The sequence below is a fragment of the Amphiprion ocellaris genome, chromosome 2 (genome assembly GCF_022539595.1).
Source record: "Amphiprion ocellaris isolate individual 3 ecotype Okinawa chromosome 2, ASM2253959v1, whole genome shotgun sequence".
NCBI classification, from domain to species: domain Eukaryota; kingdom Metazoa; phylum Chordata; class Actinopteri; family Pomacentridae; genus Amphiprion; species Amphiprion ocellaris.
The window spans coordinates 36,764,349-36,780,703 of record NC_072767.1 but is presented as its reverse complement, the minus strand read 5'-3'; the positions used below and the strand labels follow the sequence as shown (position 1 = coordinate 36,780,703).

The 16,355-nt window shown below is 39.9% G+C and overlaps 2 protein-coding genes across 5 annotated transcripts in view; both read left to right on the top strand.

The window, feature by feature from the left end:
• Positions 1-4,953, top strand: part of LOC111577511 (dimethylaniline monooxygenase [N-oxide-forming] 2-like) — a 6,930-nt gene extending 1,977 nt beyond the window's left edge. The window contains 10 exon segments of the mRNA XM_023283827.3: positions 666-831; positions 920-1,062; positions 1,242-1,441; positions 1,890-2,123; positions 3,653-3,774; positions 3,848-3,920; positions 4,040-4,109; positions 4,196-4,237; positions 4,239-4,262; positions 4,264-4,953. Of these exon segments, the coding sequence (XP_023139595.2) occupies positions 666-831; positions 920-1,062; positions 1,242-1,441; positions 1,890-2,123; positions 3,653-3,774; positions 3,848-3,920; positions 4,040-4,109; positions 4,196-4,237; positions 4,239-4,262; positions 4,264-4,560 (1,371 nt within the window). The 3' untranslated portion in view covers positions 4,561-4,953.
• Positions 4,954-5,455: 502 nt separating this feature from the next.
• On the top strand, positions 5,456-13,773 carry LOC111577520 (flavin-containing monooxygenase 5-like). 4 transcript variants are annotated; one of them, XM_055004755.1, is made up of 10 exons: positions 5,456-5,836; positions 7,467-7,655; positions 8,484-8,649; positions 8,803-8,945; positions 9,060-9,256; positions 10,079-10,214; positions 10,881-11,100; positions 12,504-12,542; positions 12,643-12,715; positions 12,877-13,773. In XM_055004755.1, the coding sequence occupies exons 1-10, from the start codon at positions 5,702-5,704 to the stop codon at positions 13,274-13,276; spliced, it is 1,698 nt and encodes a 565-aa protein (XP_054860730.1). In that variant the 5' UTR covers positions 5,456-5,701; the 3' UTR covers positions 13,277-13,773. The 4 variants fall into 4 exon arrangements, with proteins under 4 accessions (XP_054860730.1, XP_054860740.1, XP_023139610.2 ...); XM_055004762.1 differs by lacking the exon at positions 5,456-5,836 and adding an exon at positions 6,554-6,663; XM_023283842.3 differs by lacking the exon at positions 12,504-12,542 and having other exon boundaries at positions 5,468-5,836.
• Positions 13,774-16,355: the final 2,582 nt, after the last annotated feature.

Sequence of the window (16,355 nt, the reverse complement as noted above, 5' to 3'; positions counted from 1 at the left end):
GCTGTCAAATATCACACCGAGGTTGCGGATGTGAGCAGAAGGAGATAGGGTGGTGTTATCAATGGTAATGGGGGGGTGGGGAAATGGTGTGAGTGATTTAGGTCCGATAAGGATGAGATCAGTCTTGTCACAGTTTAGCAGGAGAAAATTTTTCCTCATCCAGGATTTAATGTCGGCCAGGCAGCTGGAGAGAGAGGGGAGGGTGGTGGTGGCGGTGGTGTTGGTGGAGATGTAGAGTTGGATATCGTCGGCGTAGCAATGGAAGTGTAGGTTGTGGCGGCGGATGATGTTGCCGAGGGGGAGGAGGTACAGGATAAAGAGGAGGGGGCCAAGTACTGATCCTTGAGGGACACCATGGGACAGGGGGGCGGTGGGTGATGTGCAGTTGTTGACCTTGATGAATTGTTGTCGATTAGTGAGATATGATGTGAACCAGGTGAGGGCGGTGCCGGTGATGTTAATGGAGGATTGAAGGCGGGACAGGAGGATGGAGTGATTGATTGTGTCAAATGCTGCAGAGAGGTCGAGAAGAATGAGGATGGTGACTTGTCCAGAGTCTGAGGAGAGGAGGAGATCATTGGTGACCTTGAGGAGAGCAGTTTCAGTGCTGTGATGAGAGCACTGAAACTGCTCTAATATTAATGTATATGTTTTTGTTCATGCAGACCACAGTGAAGAGCGTCACACAAAGGCCAGATTTCTCTGTGTCTGGTCAGTGGGATGTAGTAACCATAAACAGGAATGAAGAGGAAGAAAAACACATCTTTGATGCAGTTCTGGTGTGTTCAGGTCACTACACACATCCAGCCTTACCCCTGTCTGAATTCAAAGGTAAGGTAAACAAACACGATATTTTTACCTGCACATTCTTGGAACTCTTGTTTTCCTCTGAGTAGTTGCAACATTTGTGTTTCTCCAGGACATGAGACTTTCTCTGGCCGGTGTTTTCACAGCTGGGAATATAAAGACGCAGATGACTACAGAGGAAAGAGGGTGGTGGTGGTTGGCCTTGGCAATTCTGGAGGAGATATTGCTGTAGAAATTAGTAGATCTGCAGAGAAGGTAAGACTCAATGAGAACAGAAAAGTTGCAATGCCCCAATATCAATCTACACCCTCAGGCCTAAACACTAAACTGTCATGAGTTTGTTAGGACTGATAATTATATAAATATGAGGAATTGGACACACTATTATGTATGCTTCTTGAATTTACAGCCAGTCCTCTCATCCTCTCAAACAGACATTTCTCAGCACCCGTCAGGGTTCCTGGGTGATGGGCAGGATGTCCAGCAATGGCCTCCCTTTGGACATGACATTTATCACCAGGTTCAACACCATCCTCCTGCAGCTTCTTCCCAAGACTTTGTTGAACTGGGCAGCAGAGAGAACACTGAACCAGCGATATGACCACAGTCTGTACGGCCTGAAACCCAGTCACAGGTGATATACAGTATTTTGACCTGGGAGATATTTATTATATTCTAAACAATGATTTTGGACCACAAAGATTTATTTATGTGGATTTCTCTTGGGCTCCCATCGCACAGCTTCAAGCAACTCTCCTTATTTCTGTGTTTGTTTCATTTTATTTGATTAGAAGATTTTTCATACTTTTAATCATATACTTATTGAGTCTGAGACAGTGGGCAACATAGGAATCCACTGTTTAACACTTCAGCTTCACTTTGTGCTCCATGGAATGACAGTCAGAGCTGTACAATGAAACAGAAAAGCTTTGAGTTTAATGTTAATATTGGAATGGTAACACACTCACAATGTCAGTGACAACATGCACATGTTTAGCAGCTACTCTGCAGACATTTAACTAATACGATGTTTGTAGCAAAGATACTTTGATTGATTTTAGCTATCTTTTCTTCTTTCACAGAATTATGGACAAAAAGCCTTTGATCAATGATGATCTTCCTGGCCGAATCCTTCAGGGAGCATTAGCTATGAAGCCCAATCTAATAGGGTTCAAGGGATCAGGAGTTGTATTTGAAGATGGCACAGTGGAGGAGAACATCGATGCTGTGGTCTTTTGTACAGGTTATAACGGGACATTCCCATTCCTCCCCTCAGCTCTGTCTGAAGGACCTCATGGAGAGTTGACACTGTACAAGTAAGCTCATGTTGAATAGCAAGCATAGCTGACACTGCTATCATCTGAAATGTAAAGATAAGAGATTAAATATTGCACAGTTGTCCTCTTCTTTGATGTTAATCACCAGTTAGATTTTAATCATCCATCCATCCATCCATCCATCCATCCATGCATGCAGCAGGTCATTCCAAACATCCCTCTCCCCAGCCACACTGTCCAGTTCCTCCTTGAGGACTCTGAGACATTCCCACACCACATGAGATATGCATTCCTTCTTGCAAGTTCTGGGACTACCTCCCATCTGGATGTGCCTAGAACACTTCCAAAGGAAGTTGCCCAGGAGACATCATAGTTGGATGCCTAAACCACCTCATCTAGCTGCTTGTGCCACAAAAAAGCAGTGACTTTTCTCTGACCTTCCTGTGGATGTCTGAGCTTTTCGCCCCGAAACCCAGTCATCCTGCAGATAAAATTAATTACAGTCACTTGTACCTGCAATCTCATATTTGAATCTCAAATATGAGCTTGCACCAGGCAGTGAACAGTTAACAGTCGTCTTTTCAGTTGAGTGTCCAAGATACAATTGCAGGTCTGCAGACACAACTAAAAAAATGATTATTTTCCTTGGTCCTAGATGCTCTGGTACCAAGACCCCACATTAGCCACCTTATTCTTGAATGTGATGTTTGTTGGGGCCAATCCATGACTAGCACAGAAATCCAGTATGGCTCCAGAACCTTTGCGGTGCAATGAGGTGAGCTTAACTATATCTAGTCAGTATTGCTTCACCATCAGCTCAGGTTCCTTCCCTCTCAGTGAGGTGATGTTCTACATCTCCACAACCACTCCACACCACCAGGGGCCAGAATGCTGAGGTGCTCACCCATGCCTTCTGCCTGGTAGGCATCACACTCAACCTCAAGCCCTGAAGGTAGTGGGCCCACTGGGCAACAGATCCCTGTTTTCTTTTCAGCTGTGCCAGACCAAGCTCCACCTAGACAGATGCTTAACCACTGGCAAGCACCCCTCCCAGGCCTGGCTCCAGCAGGGGGGCCCCGTGTCTAATGCCCTAATCCAGACAAGGAGGTCCTTAGCCTTGTATGCATTTTCATAGAGGTTCTGTGAATTGCTTTCAGTGTAGTTCCTCCCCTAGGACTAACTTGCCTTGGGAGACCCTACCAGTTGCTATTTCCCCCGACAGCATAGCTCCCCAGGATCACAGGGACACATAAATCCCTTCACCACATTAAGGTGGCAATGCTTCAGAATGTTTTTAATATTTTGAAGAGTTTCAGTTATATGCCTTCTTAACATACTTTTACACATAACTGTATGAATTCTGTAATTTATCCATTGCTTTTCTACAAAACAACATTAAATTAAAAACTAAAGGACATCTCTGACTAACCAATAACTGAGCTAGATTGTAATGATAAATTTGACAGATTGTCGACTATTTTTCTTTGTTTCATTCACTTCACGAATGAGATTAATTTTTTCATGTTTACACTATGACCACTATTCTAACAAGGTTTTTCATAATTCAGAAGAGCATTTCCTCCATCCCTGCAACACCCCACACTGGCCATAATGGGTCTTCTCCAAGCAAAAGGGCCAATCATGCCTTTGGTGGAAATGCAGGCACGTTGGGCTGTTAAGGTCTTTTCAGGTAAACTCTTCATACATGCAAACACACTGGGTTAACAAAAATGTTGTGTCAACTGGTGTGTTTTACCTTCAAGGTTTGAGCTGTCTTCCATCTGAGGAGAAAATGCTGGAAGTCATTGAGTCTGACAGACGGATAAACATGCAAAGGTACACTTGATCCTCTAACTGATATCTCTTGATGACACAGTCAAGTGATTCATTCATCAGTAAGTCTGGAACATGATGTATAATATGTAAGAATCCACATCGTTCCTTTTTTTCCTCAGCTATCCCAGCCCACAAGTGGCTGTTCTACAGGTAGATTACATCCCATACCTGGATTTCATGGCTGGGGAGGTTGGTTCACTTTAACACTGTATAAAATTTCACCATTCACATTGTATAAAGAGGACAAAACCTTCATGATAGACTTTCAATCTCAGATAGGTGTTGGACCAAACCTCCTGAGGCTCCTTCTGAGGGATTCCTGTTCTCTGGATGAAGGTCTTGCTTTGGTCCCTGCACTCCTTATCAGTTCCGTCTCACTGGGCCTGGACGGTGGGCTGGAGCCCGACAGGCCATCCTCACTCAGTGGGAACGAGTTGTTCAGCCTTTCAGAACCAGACAGGTACCAGAACCAGAGACCAGGAGGTCGGCCCTGTGTTCTCCTTGGCTGCTCACATTTGGAGGAACTCTAATAGTGGCTGTGGTCTTGTCTAAAAATGACACCATCCCAATGCTGCAAGGTGCAGCTCAGATTCTGGAGAGCAGCAAGACTTTCCTTGGGGACTTTTGGTTTACTGGGTGACCAAAAATCATGATGCAAGATGTATGAATGGACAGTTATCAAACAACTTTATTAGTGACAAATATTTACTATGCATTGATACACAGCCCACAGCCCTGATCTTTTGTGATGACGTGCAGAGACAGTCACAGTCTTTCATTTCTGATGTAGCGTACAAATGCTCTAGTGTAGTAAAAAAATAAAGTAGTTTAGAAAACATGTTCTGTATATATGTCTGAGCACATGCACAGAATAATTACAGGTTCATTTGCAGGACTGATTGTTTTTGTAGCTCTATGACAGTATATATCAGTTTTGATGATTAGTCATTTATTAAGTAAGAAGTCAATCTCTTTGGGAACAAAAGCTTGTGCAATGCGACACCTGGCTTCACAATACATCTCGGGTATTTGCTGCAAACGGCCCTGATTTGATTCACCAAGTTCAAATTGTTTCTCCATGAACAAATCCTGAATTCAAAACACCTACATCTGTTCCCTTGCATTGTTCCTGCTGGTCTAAAATGTAAAACAAATTTTCACCAGGTTTCTTCTCAATGTCTGTGTGCACAGAAAGCACAAATCAAAGCTGAATTAATGTTATGATCTGATTTAAAAGCTGCTTTAATTATCCAACAGAGTAGTTAAACAGAAAATTAATGCATTAATTATCTTCCTTGAGTCCAACATTATGATTTAGAGAGTAGCTGAACCTTGGAAACGGTCAAACCTGTAGCAGGTTAAAACATTTAGTTCAGCGAGTTCACAGCACAAAGCATGTAAGCGTGAGAGCGATGCTGCTTACGCTTGAGTCATCACCTGGAGGCTGTTTTCCTGTGGTTGTAGAGGGCAAAGGGCCAGCAGTTTGACGGACTTTAGAGACAAGATTCAGATACAGAAAACGTCATTTGTACCCAGGGGGCAATTAGCGGGAAAACTTCCAAAGAAGTGCCTGCAGCCACTCTGCAGTCAGTTTGATCTAATTTAGAGGCACAACAGAACTGGCAAAAACCTGATTGGTTTCCAAAGACACACCTGTGTGAAAATGAAAATGAACCGCCCTCAAATGCTTCAAGGACACACAACAACACATATCTTTGATCCGCCATCCTTCTCAGTCCAGCTTCAACCTCGTTCTCGTCGCTGCTAGCTTTCAGTCCATCATGGCGGCTCAGAGAGTGGCAGTGATCGGTGCAGGACCCTCAGGTCTGACCAGCATCAAAGCCTGTTTGGAGGAAGGTCTGGAACCCACGTGCTTCGAGAGCAGCTATGACATTGGAGGTCTGTGGAAATTTAAGGTGAGGGACATGAATGCTTCTATATGATACTATAAGCAAATTATTTACATTTGCTTTGACAGGAAAAGCAAAAGAAGGGTATCCAGAAGTCAAAATAACAGGAATCAGGACAACAGGGCCAACAACAGCAAGGCAAAATTACAGGCAAACTGGCAAATGATGCTAAAAGACAACATGCAAATTGTATTGTAGGTAAATACGAAAAAACTAAAAACCTTAATGAGCAATATTTAGATGACATATAAAAGCAAGTTTGCAATCACAGATTTAAAAGATTCTGAGCTTAATCTCATCCAGCAAAGTTCAGACAAGGACAAGCAACAATCACTTTTAGATCTCAGTTTAGCCTGAGGCCAGAACCAGACAGGCTTTGAAAGCACCGTAAAGAAACATAATTAAAAAAATCCATTAAAAAGCATGCCAGGAAGTATATTAAATGATGGAATACTGTAAAAAAAAAAACAAGAAAAAAGTTAACAGTAAAAAATTGTAAGCATCATTAAAATATAGATATTTTTTAGCAGATGTTAGGGTGTGAGGGGAGGGTCGACGATCTAAACAAGAAAAACAGGATTAAAACAGAATTCACTACTAAAACAGAATGCATGCAGCAACGGCTAAAGCAAACTGACTGGTAGAAGCAAAGTTTACGATCTGGCAGGGAGTGGAGTCAGACCGGTTTTTATTGCAAGATGATTGTCAGGTGTGTCGTCCCACAGCTGCCCGGAGTTCTGTGGATGACGGGTAATTAGTAACGAGCGGCAGCTGTGGAGAACAGGTCCGCCCAGCAACAGACGGGGAGGGAGAGAGAAGGAAAAAGAGATCAGGTAGGGGCTGAGGCAGGAATGGAGGAGGGAGCCCTGACAACAGACTGGAGATTTAATTTCAACACTGTTGAATTACAGATTACTGTCTGTAAAAGCAAACACTTTTCATGTGGCTTTATTTTTTTGTTTTTACCATCAACATGCAAATTCAAACCTTTTTCTGTGACTCCACCAGTTATTTGTAGTATAGCAAAGCAGGGATAATCAATTTAAAAAGATATTTAACATTTTTCACTCCTTGATATACATATTTTCTTTCTTTCAAATTACAGTGAACATCTGTACAATATCAATATTTTTGCTCATTTTAATTATATTGTAATTTTACAGTCAAACATCGTAACATGAGTAATTGCTACAGTACAGTTTTGGTCTGTTTTTTCATGGTTAACATGTAAATGAATACTTTTTTTTCTGCAATTTTGCTAGTTATCTGTAATTTAATGAAACAGGGAAATCTGTAACATCACATGAAATTGTTTTTAAAAAATATTGCTAAAATGTGCGAGTGATGTTAAATCAATTGTAAAATGAAAAAGAAACCTGCATTACGACCAGTATTCCATTAAAGCCAACATAATACATGAATAACTGCAGAAAAAAACAATATAATTATTTTCATACTCATGGTGACTATCCACAGTGAACTCCTTTAACCATGTATTCCAAAAGATCTCTGTAGTAGGGGAGATCTGTCACACTATTTTCACTTTACCAGCACACTATTATCATATACAGACAATATTTAGATTTCAGGTGAAGCTGAAAGTGAAAGATGTGGTTTTCATTTTTTCTCTCCTTAGGAGAAGCCGGAGCCTGGACGGGCCAACATCTATCAGTCGGTGGTTATCAACAGCTCCAAAGAGATGATGTCCTTCAGCGATTTCCCGCCTCCCGCTGAGCTTCCAAACAACATGCATCACTCTGAGATCATGATTTATCTGCGTCTCTACGCTCAGGCTTTTAATCTAACGCAGCACATTCACCTGCAGGTCAGTGAGCTTCAGGTTTGTTCCTGAAGGACATACCAACAGGTGTAACTGTAAAAGTGCTTATTCCTCTCAGAAATTTTCTTTTATTGCTTTTCACTATTGAATTATGGTCAGCGTATTTGACTTTTTGGCAAGAATTTACAAAGAAAGACTCTTTCATGTCAAAGTGAAAACAGATTGTAAAGTAGATTGTAGTGTATAGTAAATGACTGCATATAATAGCATGTGATGTTCATACTGTTTTAAAGAAAGCATTTTAAATTTAATGTCCAAAGAACTTTTTTAGGATTTATCAATTTAAATAATGTTCCTATGAGGGGAAAAAAAGTGAATTAGGACAGAATGTTTTAGCTGCAGCATTTAGATGATGCTTGAACATAACAAAGGAAGAATGTTCTCTAACCAACATTTCTAAAAACGTTTTCAAGATGTTGTCAAAGCCTCAGACGATAGAACGTTTCTCATCAAACTATCCTGTAATGAAATGAATCAACAAAGACAGAACATTTTTCCTGCAAAGAGAATGTTTTAGGGATGTTGCTGAAGTAACACATTACAAAACATTCCCACAACGCTGCACGATAACAAAAGAACAACATTCACATTGCGACATTTGGGAAATGTTTGAAGAATGTTAGTTTGGCAGTGTTATCAACTTTAGAACTTCTTTAGAAGCGTTACCTGCCTCTAAGTAGAAGATTCTGGAAACTCAAACAAAACCTCCCGCTTAAAACCGTCACAAGAACTTAGCAGAATGTTTTTGGAACTAAAAAATGTAGCTGGGGTTTGCACTGTAGGGTATTTCAACGCTGTTTGTTTGTGTGTCAGACTACTGTGATCAGTGTGAGGCAGAGACCAGATTTTGCAGCGAGTGGTCAGTGGGAGGTGGAGACGGAGAAGACGGAGGCTTCGAGGCAGATGCATGTTTTCGATGCAGTGATAGTTTGCACCGGACATTTCACCCAACCTCACCTGCCGCTCACGGACTTCCCAGGTAAACTGAAGAGAGAACCACTCTGCAGCAGCTTTTCCTCCAACTGCACATGTCACACAATAATTGTTCTGCATTGAGGATGCAACAGTGCAATAAAAATGAAATTTCTGTGTGTGCAAGCTACTGTAATTTCATTTCTTTGTTGCATCGCAGGTATTGAGAGCTTCCAAGGCAGATATTTCCACAGCTGGGATTACCGCAGTGCTGAGGGTTTGGAGGGGAAGAGAGTGGTGGTGATCGGGATCGGGAACTCTGGAGGTGATATTGCAGTTGATATCAGCAGAGTTGCAGAGAAGGTACATGAATAAACAACATCTCTGCACTTCAACCTTTTTCAGCAACAACAAACTAGCACTGTGGTTTCATATTAAAGGCTGAGCTTATGAACCTGAAACCTCTCTGACCTGCAGGTGTACCTGAGCACCAGGAGTGGAGCCTGGGTAATCGGTCGTGTCGCACCTGGGGGGTTACCAGCTGACATCGTTCGTGTTTCTCGAATGGGCAATCTGATACGGAAGCTCTTCCCCTCATGGACCAATAAGACTTTGGAGAAGAAGCTGAACGCACCGTTTGACCACAAATTATATGGCCTTCAACCAAAGCATGCGTAACGTATCATATTCCACATAAGAATGCTTTTTTTATTGTAGTTTCTTCGGTTAACATTTCATTTAAAAGTTTATTTTTAAGGGTGTGACTCAAGATGTGAATCCTTTATGAAATAACTGAACACGTCTTTGTTGTTTGTTGTCAAAATTTGAAGTTTGACCTCCAGATGGCGTCAGAAAAAAGCTTAGAGGTGTTCTAAGTGTTTGATAATGCTTCTGCAAAAACGGCAGATAAGAAGTTCACTCATGCAGAAACATGTTCCTGTTGTGCATTTGTGCATTTATTCTGTGAATCCATTCAGTTCTAAAAGTTTCTCCACACATTCATAGTTCACACTTCAGTTTATATAGTGTCATGGACCAATAATCATGATCTGAAGTGTTCGAGTGCCGATTTAAATAAAAAACACACAAACAAAAGATTTTCATGAGAAGAGTTTGAACCCTAAATGGGCTAAATTAATAATTAGCAATATTTTTCTGGTTTCATGTAAAATAAACATAACAAACAATTTTTTTCCAGCTGTGACTTCCATCTCACACTGGGACAATCTACCTAATGTGTCTCTGAGATGCTTCTTCTACATCGATCATATACAATCGCAAAGAAAAACATATTTTGACCCAACAGATTTTCACACATTCCCAGAGGACTTATAATAAATCTATGAAAGACAAAGATGAGACAAAGATGCATGTGTTTTAGTGATTGTATTATAGGAGTCATTGGAAACTCATAACTGCTCAGATGTACATGGTCTTTACAAATGTGTGCAAACTTTTTTTCTCATGACTGTTCATTGCTGCCGTTTTGTTTGCAGCTTTTTTGCACAGGTTCCTGTAGTCAACGACGACCTGCCAGCTCGGATCATCTCAGGTCGTGTTCAAGTGAAACCCAACGTAAAGGAATTCTCTGGGTCCAGTGTGATCTTCACTGATGGCAGCATCATAGATAAGGTGAATATTAATGCTTTTCTTAACTGTGGCTCAACATATGTATTGAATTCATGTCGTAAAATGTGTGGCATATCAGCATTCATTTCTGGAATGCCCCATTTATTTAGTTTATTTATTCATGATGTGATTATATGCTCATTTTTGTACAAACTATAAAACCTCATAAAGGATTGTATTAAAATCAGCTCAGCCTCTCTAGTTTACTTGAATGTAAATATATGAGTTTTGGTAATTTCTAGTGATTTTACTTATAGAATTTTGATTTGCACATCTTAGAACTTACAAATGAGCTCTTATCACTTAAAGCATTTTGATTTAAATTATTAAGTTGAACGAATAAACAGATTAAAGCCCACTTAACTCATTAAATTAGGCTTATAAGAAACAAAACTGCCATGTAAGCAGACTTTCCAGAATGCATTTTTAGAGAGTTAAAACTCCACTGAGAGAAAAAAGACCTGGTGGAAACTTGCTGTGTATCTGTATCTTTTTTTCCATAGTAATCAGAACAAGTTTGCTGTTCTCTCAAGGTAATATAACTCCGCTAGTTTTGCACTGTCACACCTCATAAGACAACTTTGAACTAATAAAGTAACCAAAGTGCAGCAGGGGGACATATCTCAGCTGAATGACCTCAAATTGTTATAAAGTGTGTCTTTCATACAGGTGGATGTCGTGGTGTTTGCTACAGGCTACAACTACGGCTTCCCTTTCCTGCCTGCAGCCCTGCAGGCTAAATGTGGCTACAGGCTGTGTCTCTACAAGCATATTTTCCATCCTACTCTGACCAAACCCACGCTGGCAGTAGTGGGCTTCATCCATGGCTTCGGGGCGATCAACCCTCTGGCTGAGATGCAGGCCCGCTGGGCTACAAGAGTGTTTAAAGGTAAACTGCTACACAGGAACAAAGTTTTCTGCAGGTGTACTGAGTCAGTGAGGCCATTAATCTGATATGTGGTGTTTATAAAGGCCTGTTAACATTTGAAATGACTGATAGTGAACTGATAAGGAGGCACTTAAAGTGGAAACTGGACAGGAACTTCCTTGTGCTCTACATAAAATAGTTAAACTGGAAAAATAAATACATCAAAAGATCTGGCAGCAATGATTACAGAAAGCAACACATTAAAAAAACTATGGAAAACTTATCATTCAAAAACAGTCCAGTAAAACTGTGTCATGTTGTGATTACATATTGTAAAAGAACAGGCTTACAGTTCTACAGTTTCATTTAGCAGATGCTTTTATCCAGAATGTCGTATATCTGAGAGTAGATAAAACACAAGTAGGGATCTAGTCAGCAGAAAACAACCTGGATAAATGCCGTAAAACTAACTTCTCTTGGTAAAACTACAGATTTTTGAGGATGCACAGTTTTGTACTGTTTTGTTATTTTACAGTCAACATGTAAAATAATACTTTTTTCTGTGTTTTTGCCAGATATTAACAGCGATGAAGAAAATAGCACATCATTTTGCTACAGACACCCCCTACCCCTAGTGTCACTCTTTGTTATACTGATAACTCTCTTACCAATTGTTGTCCGCTAGTCTCCTTGATTCAGTCGCCTGCCAGAAGCCTCGTTCTCTTACCTTTTGTTGTCCAGACGGCTTGACTCCACATCACCGTTTGTCAATGATTAGCAGCCATATGTAAACTGACCACTGTTCTTTTCTTTATTTACATACTGTCCCCTCCCATCTGTCTGACCAGCTGTATAAAACGTTTTACTCGGTAAAAGTTCTGGGTCAGCTTACCTTCACAGACTCACACTCTGTGTTGTAAGCCCACGGTATACCAGAATGCTAATAACCATCCCACTCCAGAAAACTTTGCATGAGGACTTGGGGTAAATTTCTTCAACATCAGTAATTAAAATAAATGGGATAATCTGTTAAACAACAGTTTAAAACGATTAACTGTTTTTCCATCCTTTAATATACTTACATTTTCTTTCAATTAACAGTAAATATCTGCAAAATAATGATATTTTTGTTGATATAAATACAGTAAAATAGTGTTATTTTGCAGTTAGACATCAAAGAAGAACAAATTACTATTTGTTAAACATTTTTCAGGTGGACACTGCTTGCAATTTTAGCCATTTTTCCTGTATTTTTTCAACAGTTAACATGCAATTTTATACTTTTTGTCTGTTATTTTTACAAATTATTATCTGTAATTTAACAAAACAAAGAAAATCTGTGAAATAACTGTAAATTGTTGATAAAGAAGAACTGCTAAAACTGTTTAAAACTTTCATTCTTGATGTTTCTTGTGTGCATGAAGCTAATGATGATGATTCGCAGCTACAGCATCATCATGAAGGTAGCAAAAGCAAACCGTGCAAAAGCATAAATCCAGCTTAAGATAAATGTTAGAAACCTTTATTGTCTATGTTTCAGTCTGACTGAATTCTTCCCTGCAGGCTTAATAACCCTCCCAACTGACAAGATCATGATGAAGGAAATTGAGAAAGACACAGCAGAGATGCATCAGAAGTAAGAAACAATTAAGCTGAATAATAAAGCTGCTAATGTGACCAAAACTGTGTATTAATTTGGTGGAATGATCACCAGTAACAACTTGTTGCAAAATCTTTGAACCTATATAGCTATTTGTTTCTCTTTTTACAATGTTCTTTTCCGTGTCCGTCTGTTAGACATGCCTGTTCAGAGCGTTACCCCCTGTATGTGGACTACATCCCTTACCAGGACTCTCTGGCAGAGCAGGTCGGGGCTCGACCAAACATACCGTGGCTCTTTGTGACGGATCCCAAACTGGCGCTGCAGGTTTTCTACGGTCCTGCCACCCCATATCAGTACCGTCTGACTGGACCAGGCCGTTGGGCTGGAGCCCGTCAGGCGATTCTCACTCAATGGGATCGAGTGATTCAGCCTTTCAAGACCAGAGTGGTACCAGAACCAGAGACCAAACCTTCGTCTACCCTCAGCATCATTATGGTTTTCTCATGCGCTGCCTTGCTGAGCAGCTTTGTCTACAATAAACAGCCTCTCTCCTCTCTCCTCTCATATTACTCAAAATCCCTCAGTAAGTTGTAAGAATAATGAGTCAGCTGTAGGTGGAGAATGTTTTTAGAATGTGCAATTTGAATAAAACATGGGAAAGTTTTTAAACATAAATGCTGTTTTTGTTCAAATCTATGCATATCTTTGAATATGCTGAATGCTTTTACTTGTTGCAGTGCAGTTTTCTTGGAAATTGACTTGTTTCTGCATCAAATCCACTCACTGAAAGCTCTGTCCAAACTGTTTTTTTCAAGTGAACAGCGGTTCATTTAAATAAATAACCAGTATGCATGAAGGCACCAAGTACATTTTAGCCCTGCTTGTCCATATCGTTATAATGGAACCTGTTAGTCCCAGTGCTTTATGACAGGTGCAGCCAGGCCTCCATGACTTTGATAACAGACACTTCAAGAAGCTTCACTGTTCCAATGATTGCACAATAGTTCAGATATGTTTAAGAAAAAACAGCTGGAGTGAAAAGAAGTGAACAAATCTTGTCATCATTCTACAATAAAGGAACCAACTTTCAACTTTTTCTACAAAATCTATTGTTTTTTAAGAGAACGTCGCTGCACAATCACGCCCCATAACTAACCAATCAATTTATTCTATGATCACTCATTAACTCTTGTTTTGCTTCTATTTTCACTAAACTGCACCAACTCCTTGACAAAATTCTGCACAATTAGGTTGATATTTTTGTGCTCCTTACAACATGCATGAGTACATCAAGTATATTATATTACTTAGAATGGAACCTTTTAATGATAAGTCTTCATGACAAATCCAGTCAGGCTTCAAGAAGCCTCACTGCTCCTTGTCATTCAGCAACAGTCTAGGTGTGGTGAAGATAAAATAGCTGGAATGAATGATTTCCTACATCATTCAACTGCACTCCTGGACGGGATTAAAGAGCACCTCTCTGTGTAAGGTGCAAAATCCATCATGAATTAATCAGTTTAATTCATGATAACTCTCTAAGGCTTGTTTAGCATTTTCTTCACTAAACTACCCAGGCTTCTTGACAAAATTCTGCAAATTTATCTTGATTTTCCAGTGTGCATTTTACTCCTTGTAATGGAGGAGCCTGTTGATTTTTGTTAAAGCTAAAACTTCATAGCAAATGCAAATAGACCTCCCTGACTTTGGTCGATAGAAAAATTCCCAAGAAACTTTACTGCTCCTTGTAACTGCACAACAAATTAAGTGTGTTTAAGATAAAAATGGATTTAGTGAAAAGAAATTTTAAAAATCTCATCATGACTCATAAAATAAGGGAACAACCCCACTTTTTCTTTAGAATCCATTGGTTTTTGAAGAGAACCTCCCTGCACAATTACGCAAGATTCATAGTTACCTAATCGATTTAATCACTGATAACTCATTAACTCTTGTTTTGCTTCTATTTTCCCAAAACTCCACCAACTCCGTAACAAAATTGTGCACAGTCACTTTGATTTTTGCGTGTTTTTGCGTGTCAGCATGACTACACATCTTGTCCCTTATAATGGAACCTATTAACTATAAAACTTTATAACAGCAATAAAAACCTTCAAGGAACATCTTTGCGCATTGGGATTGCACAAAAGTTCACATGAGGTTCAGCAAATATGCCTGGAGAGAAAATACACAAACAGATCTTGAAATGACTCTCATTTTATGGCGGAATTCTTTGCATGATGACAAGAATGAATTGTGCATCATGCGGAGGTGGAGGTACTATTTCACTACATTCAGTGATTAGTTTAAACTAGTCAGTGTCATGTGTGATGTTGACTTTAGTTTTGCAATACTGGGGCTTGCTTTGTCCTGCTAAGGTCTTCAGAAAACTTGCAACAAACTGTTGCCACTCCGTTGCATTACTACAAATAACACAAAAAATAAAAAACATTAAAATACATCTTCAAACAATAATTTCTCATCAAAATGCATGTAAGGCATTAGGTTATCTTGCTTCTTTTAACTTCTAAAGATAGAAACCCTCTCGGGTTCATGACACTGACTATAAAATGGAGCATAAAATAGCATGTTTTGGCACCGAGTAGTGTTTGTCTGTTTGCTTTTCCTCCTGGTAAATAACTGTGACGCTGCAGTGGACGCAGGTTGAGTTTAGGGTAAATAGAAGAAGCTTCACTCCGCCCACCGTCCAGCTACGTGCAACCTCACACTGCGTGCAAGCAACACGAACAAGCTGTTTCCGGACTCGAGCTGCAGAAATGTAAGACATCTGGATACTCGATTGCAACTTTTGGGTACATCTGTGGAACATTATTAAATATAATGGAGGAAAAAGTCGCCCTGACGGCTGGAAAACCAAGTTTGGCAAACATGACAGCTTGGCTCGCTGCAGCTCCTGGAAACTCGCTGACTGGGAACAGTAGTCACATATTTACTACTGGTGAACTTTACACCAGTAAATCTTGACACAAATCAGCAGAGTGAATGAAGCTAGACTGAATAGGGGGAAGTCTGATTTAATCAAGGCATAAAAGTAGGAAAAGCATACTTGTGACCTTCTTCCTGCGTGGATACAGCCTCTTGTTTGCCAGAGAAAAAAAAACATCTCAAGCGTTGGTAGGATTTGATTTTTTTTTTTTTTTTTAATTTTAACCTCTTAATGGCACGTTTTTTAAGGTATTTTAGAGCAAAAATGAATATAAAATGTGTGACATTGTGCTCTCAGCAAAGTAAAATCATCTTAATTTCTTTCTAAACTCAGTCTGTGCTCCATATTTATCCATCAGTGAGTGCAGAAAAGCAGCAGTTCTCAAACTCTGTTCCTTGTAATTAGTCCTACTTATTTGATTTCTAAAAAGAAAAGTCAGATATAAAGGTGGGTCTTGCACAGAAAGATTACAAAATCCACTTGGTTACACAAGAGTTGTCCATTTTTAGCTTCCAGCTGGAGTGAGACTGATTTATTTTATAGGTTATTGATGCTTGTTTTAATTTAATATAATAGAATTAACGGGTTGCACAGGTGCTCAGTGGTTAGCACTGTGGCCCTGCAGTTACAAGATTCCCGGTTCACATCCCAGCCTAGCCCTGGGATCTTTCTGCATGGAGTTTGCATGTTCTTCCTGTGCATTCATGGGTTTACTCCAGGTTCCCT

What these genes read in the sequence shown, in the direction of transcription:
- LOC111577520 (XM_055004755.1), top strand. Translation starts at nt 5,702, where the DNA reads ATGGCGGCTCAGAGAGTGGCAGTGATCGGTGCAGGACCCTCAGGTCTG. An exon ending in ATGGCAGCATCATAGATAAG is followed by an intron (nt 10,215 to 10,880) that starts GTGAATATTAAT and finishes TCTTTCATACAG; the next exon opens with GTGGATGTCGTGGTGTTTGC. An exon ending in GGCTACAAGAGTGTTTAAAG is followed by an intron (nt 11,101 to 12,503) that starts GTAAACTGCTAC and finishes GTGTGCATGAAG; the next exon opens with CTAATGATGATGATTCGCAG.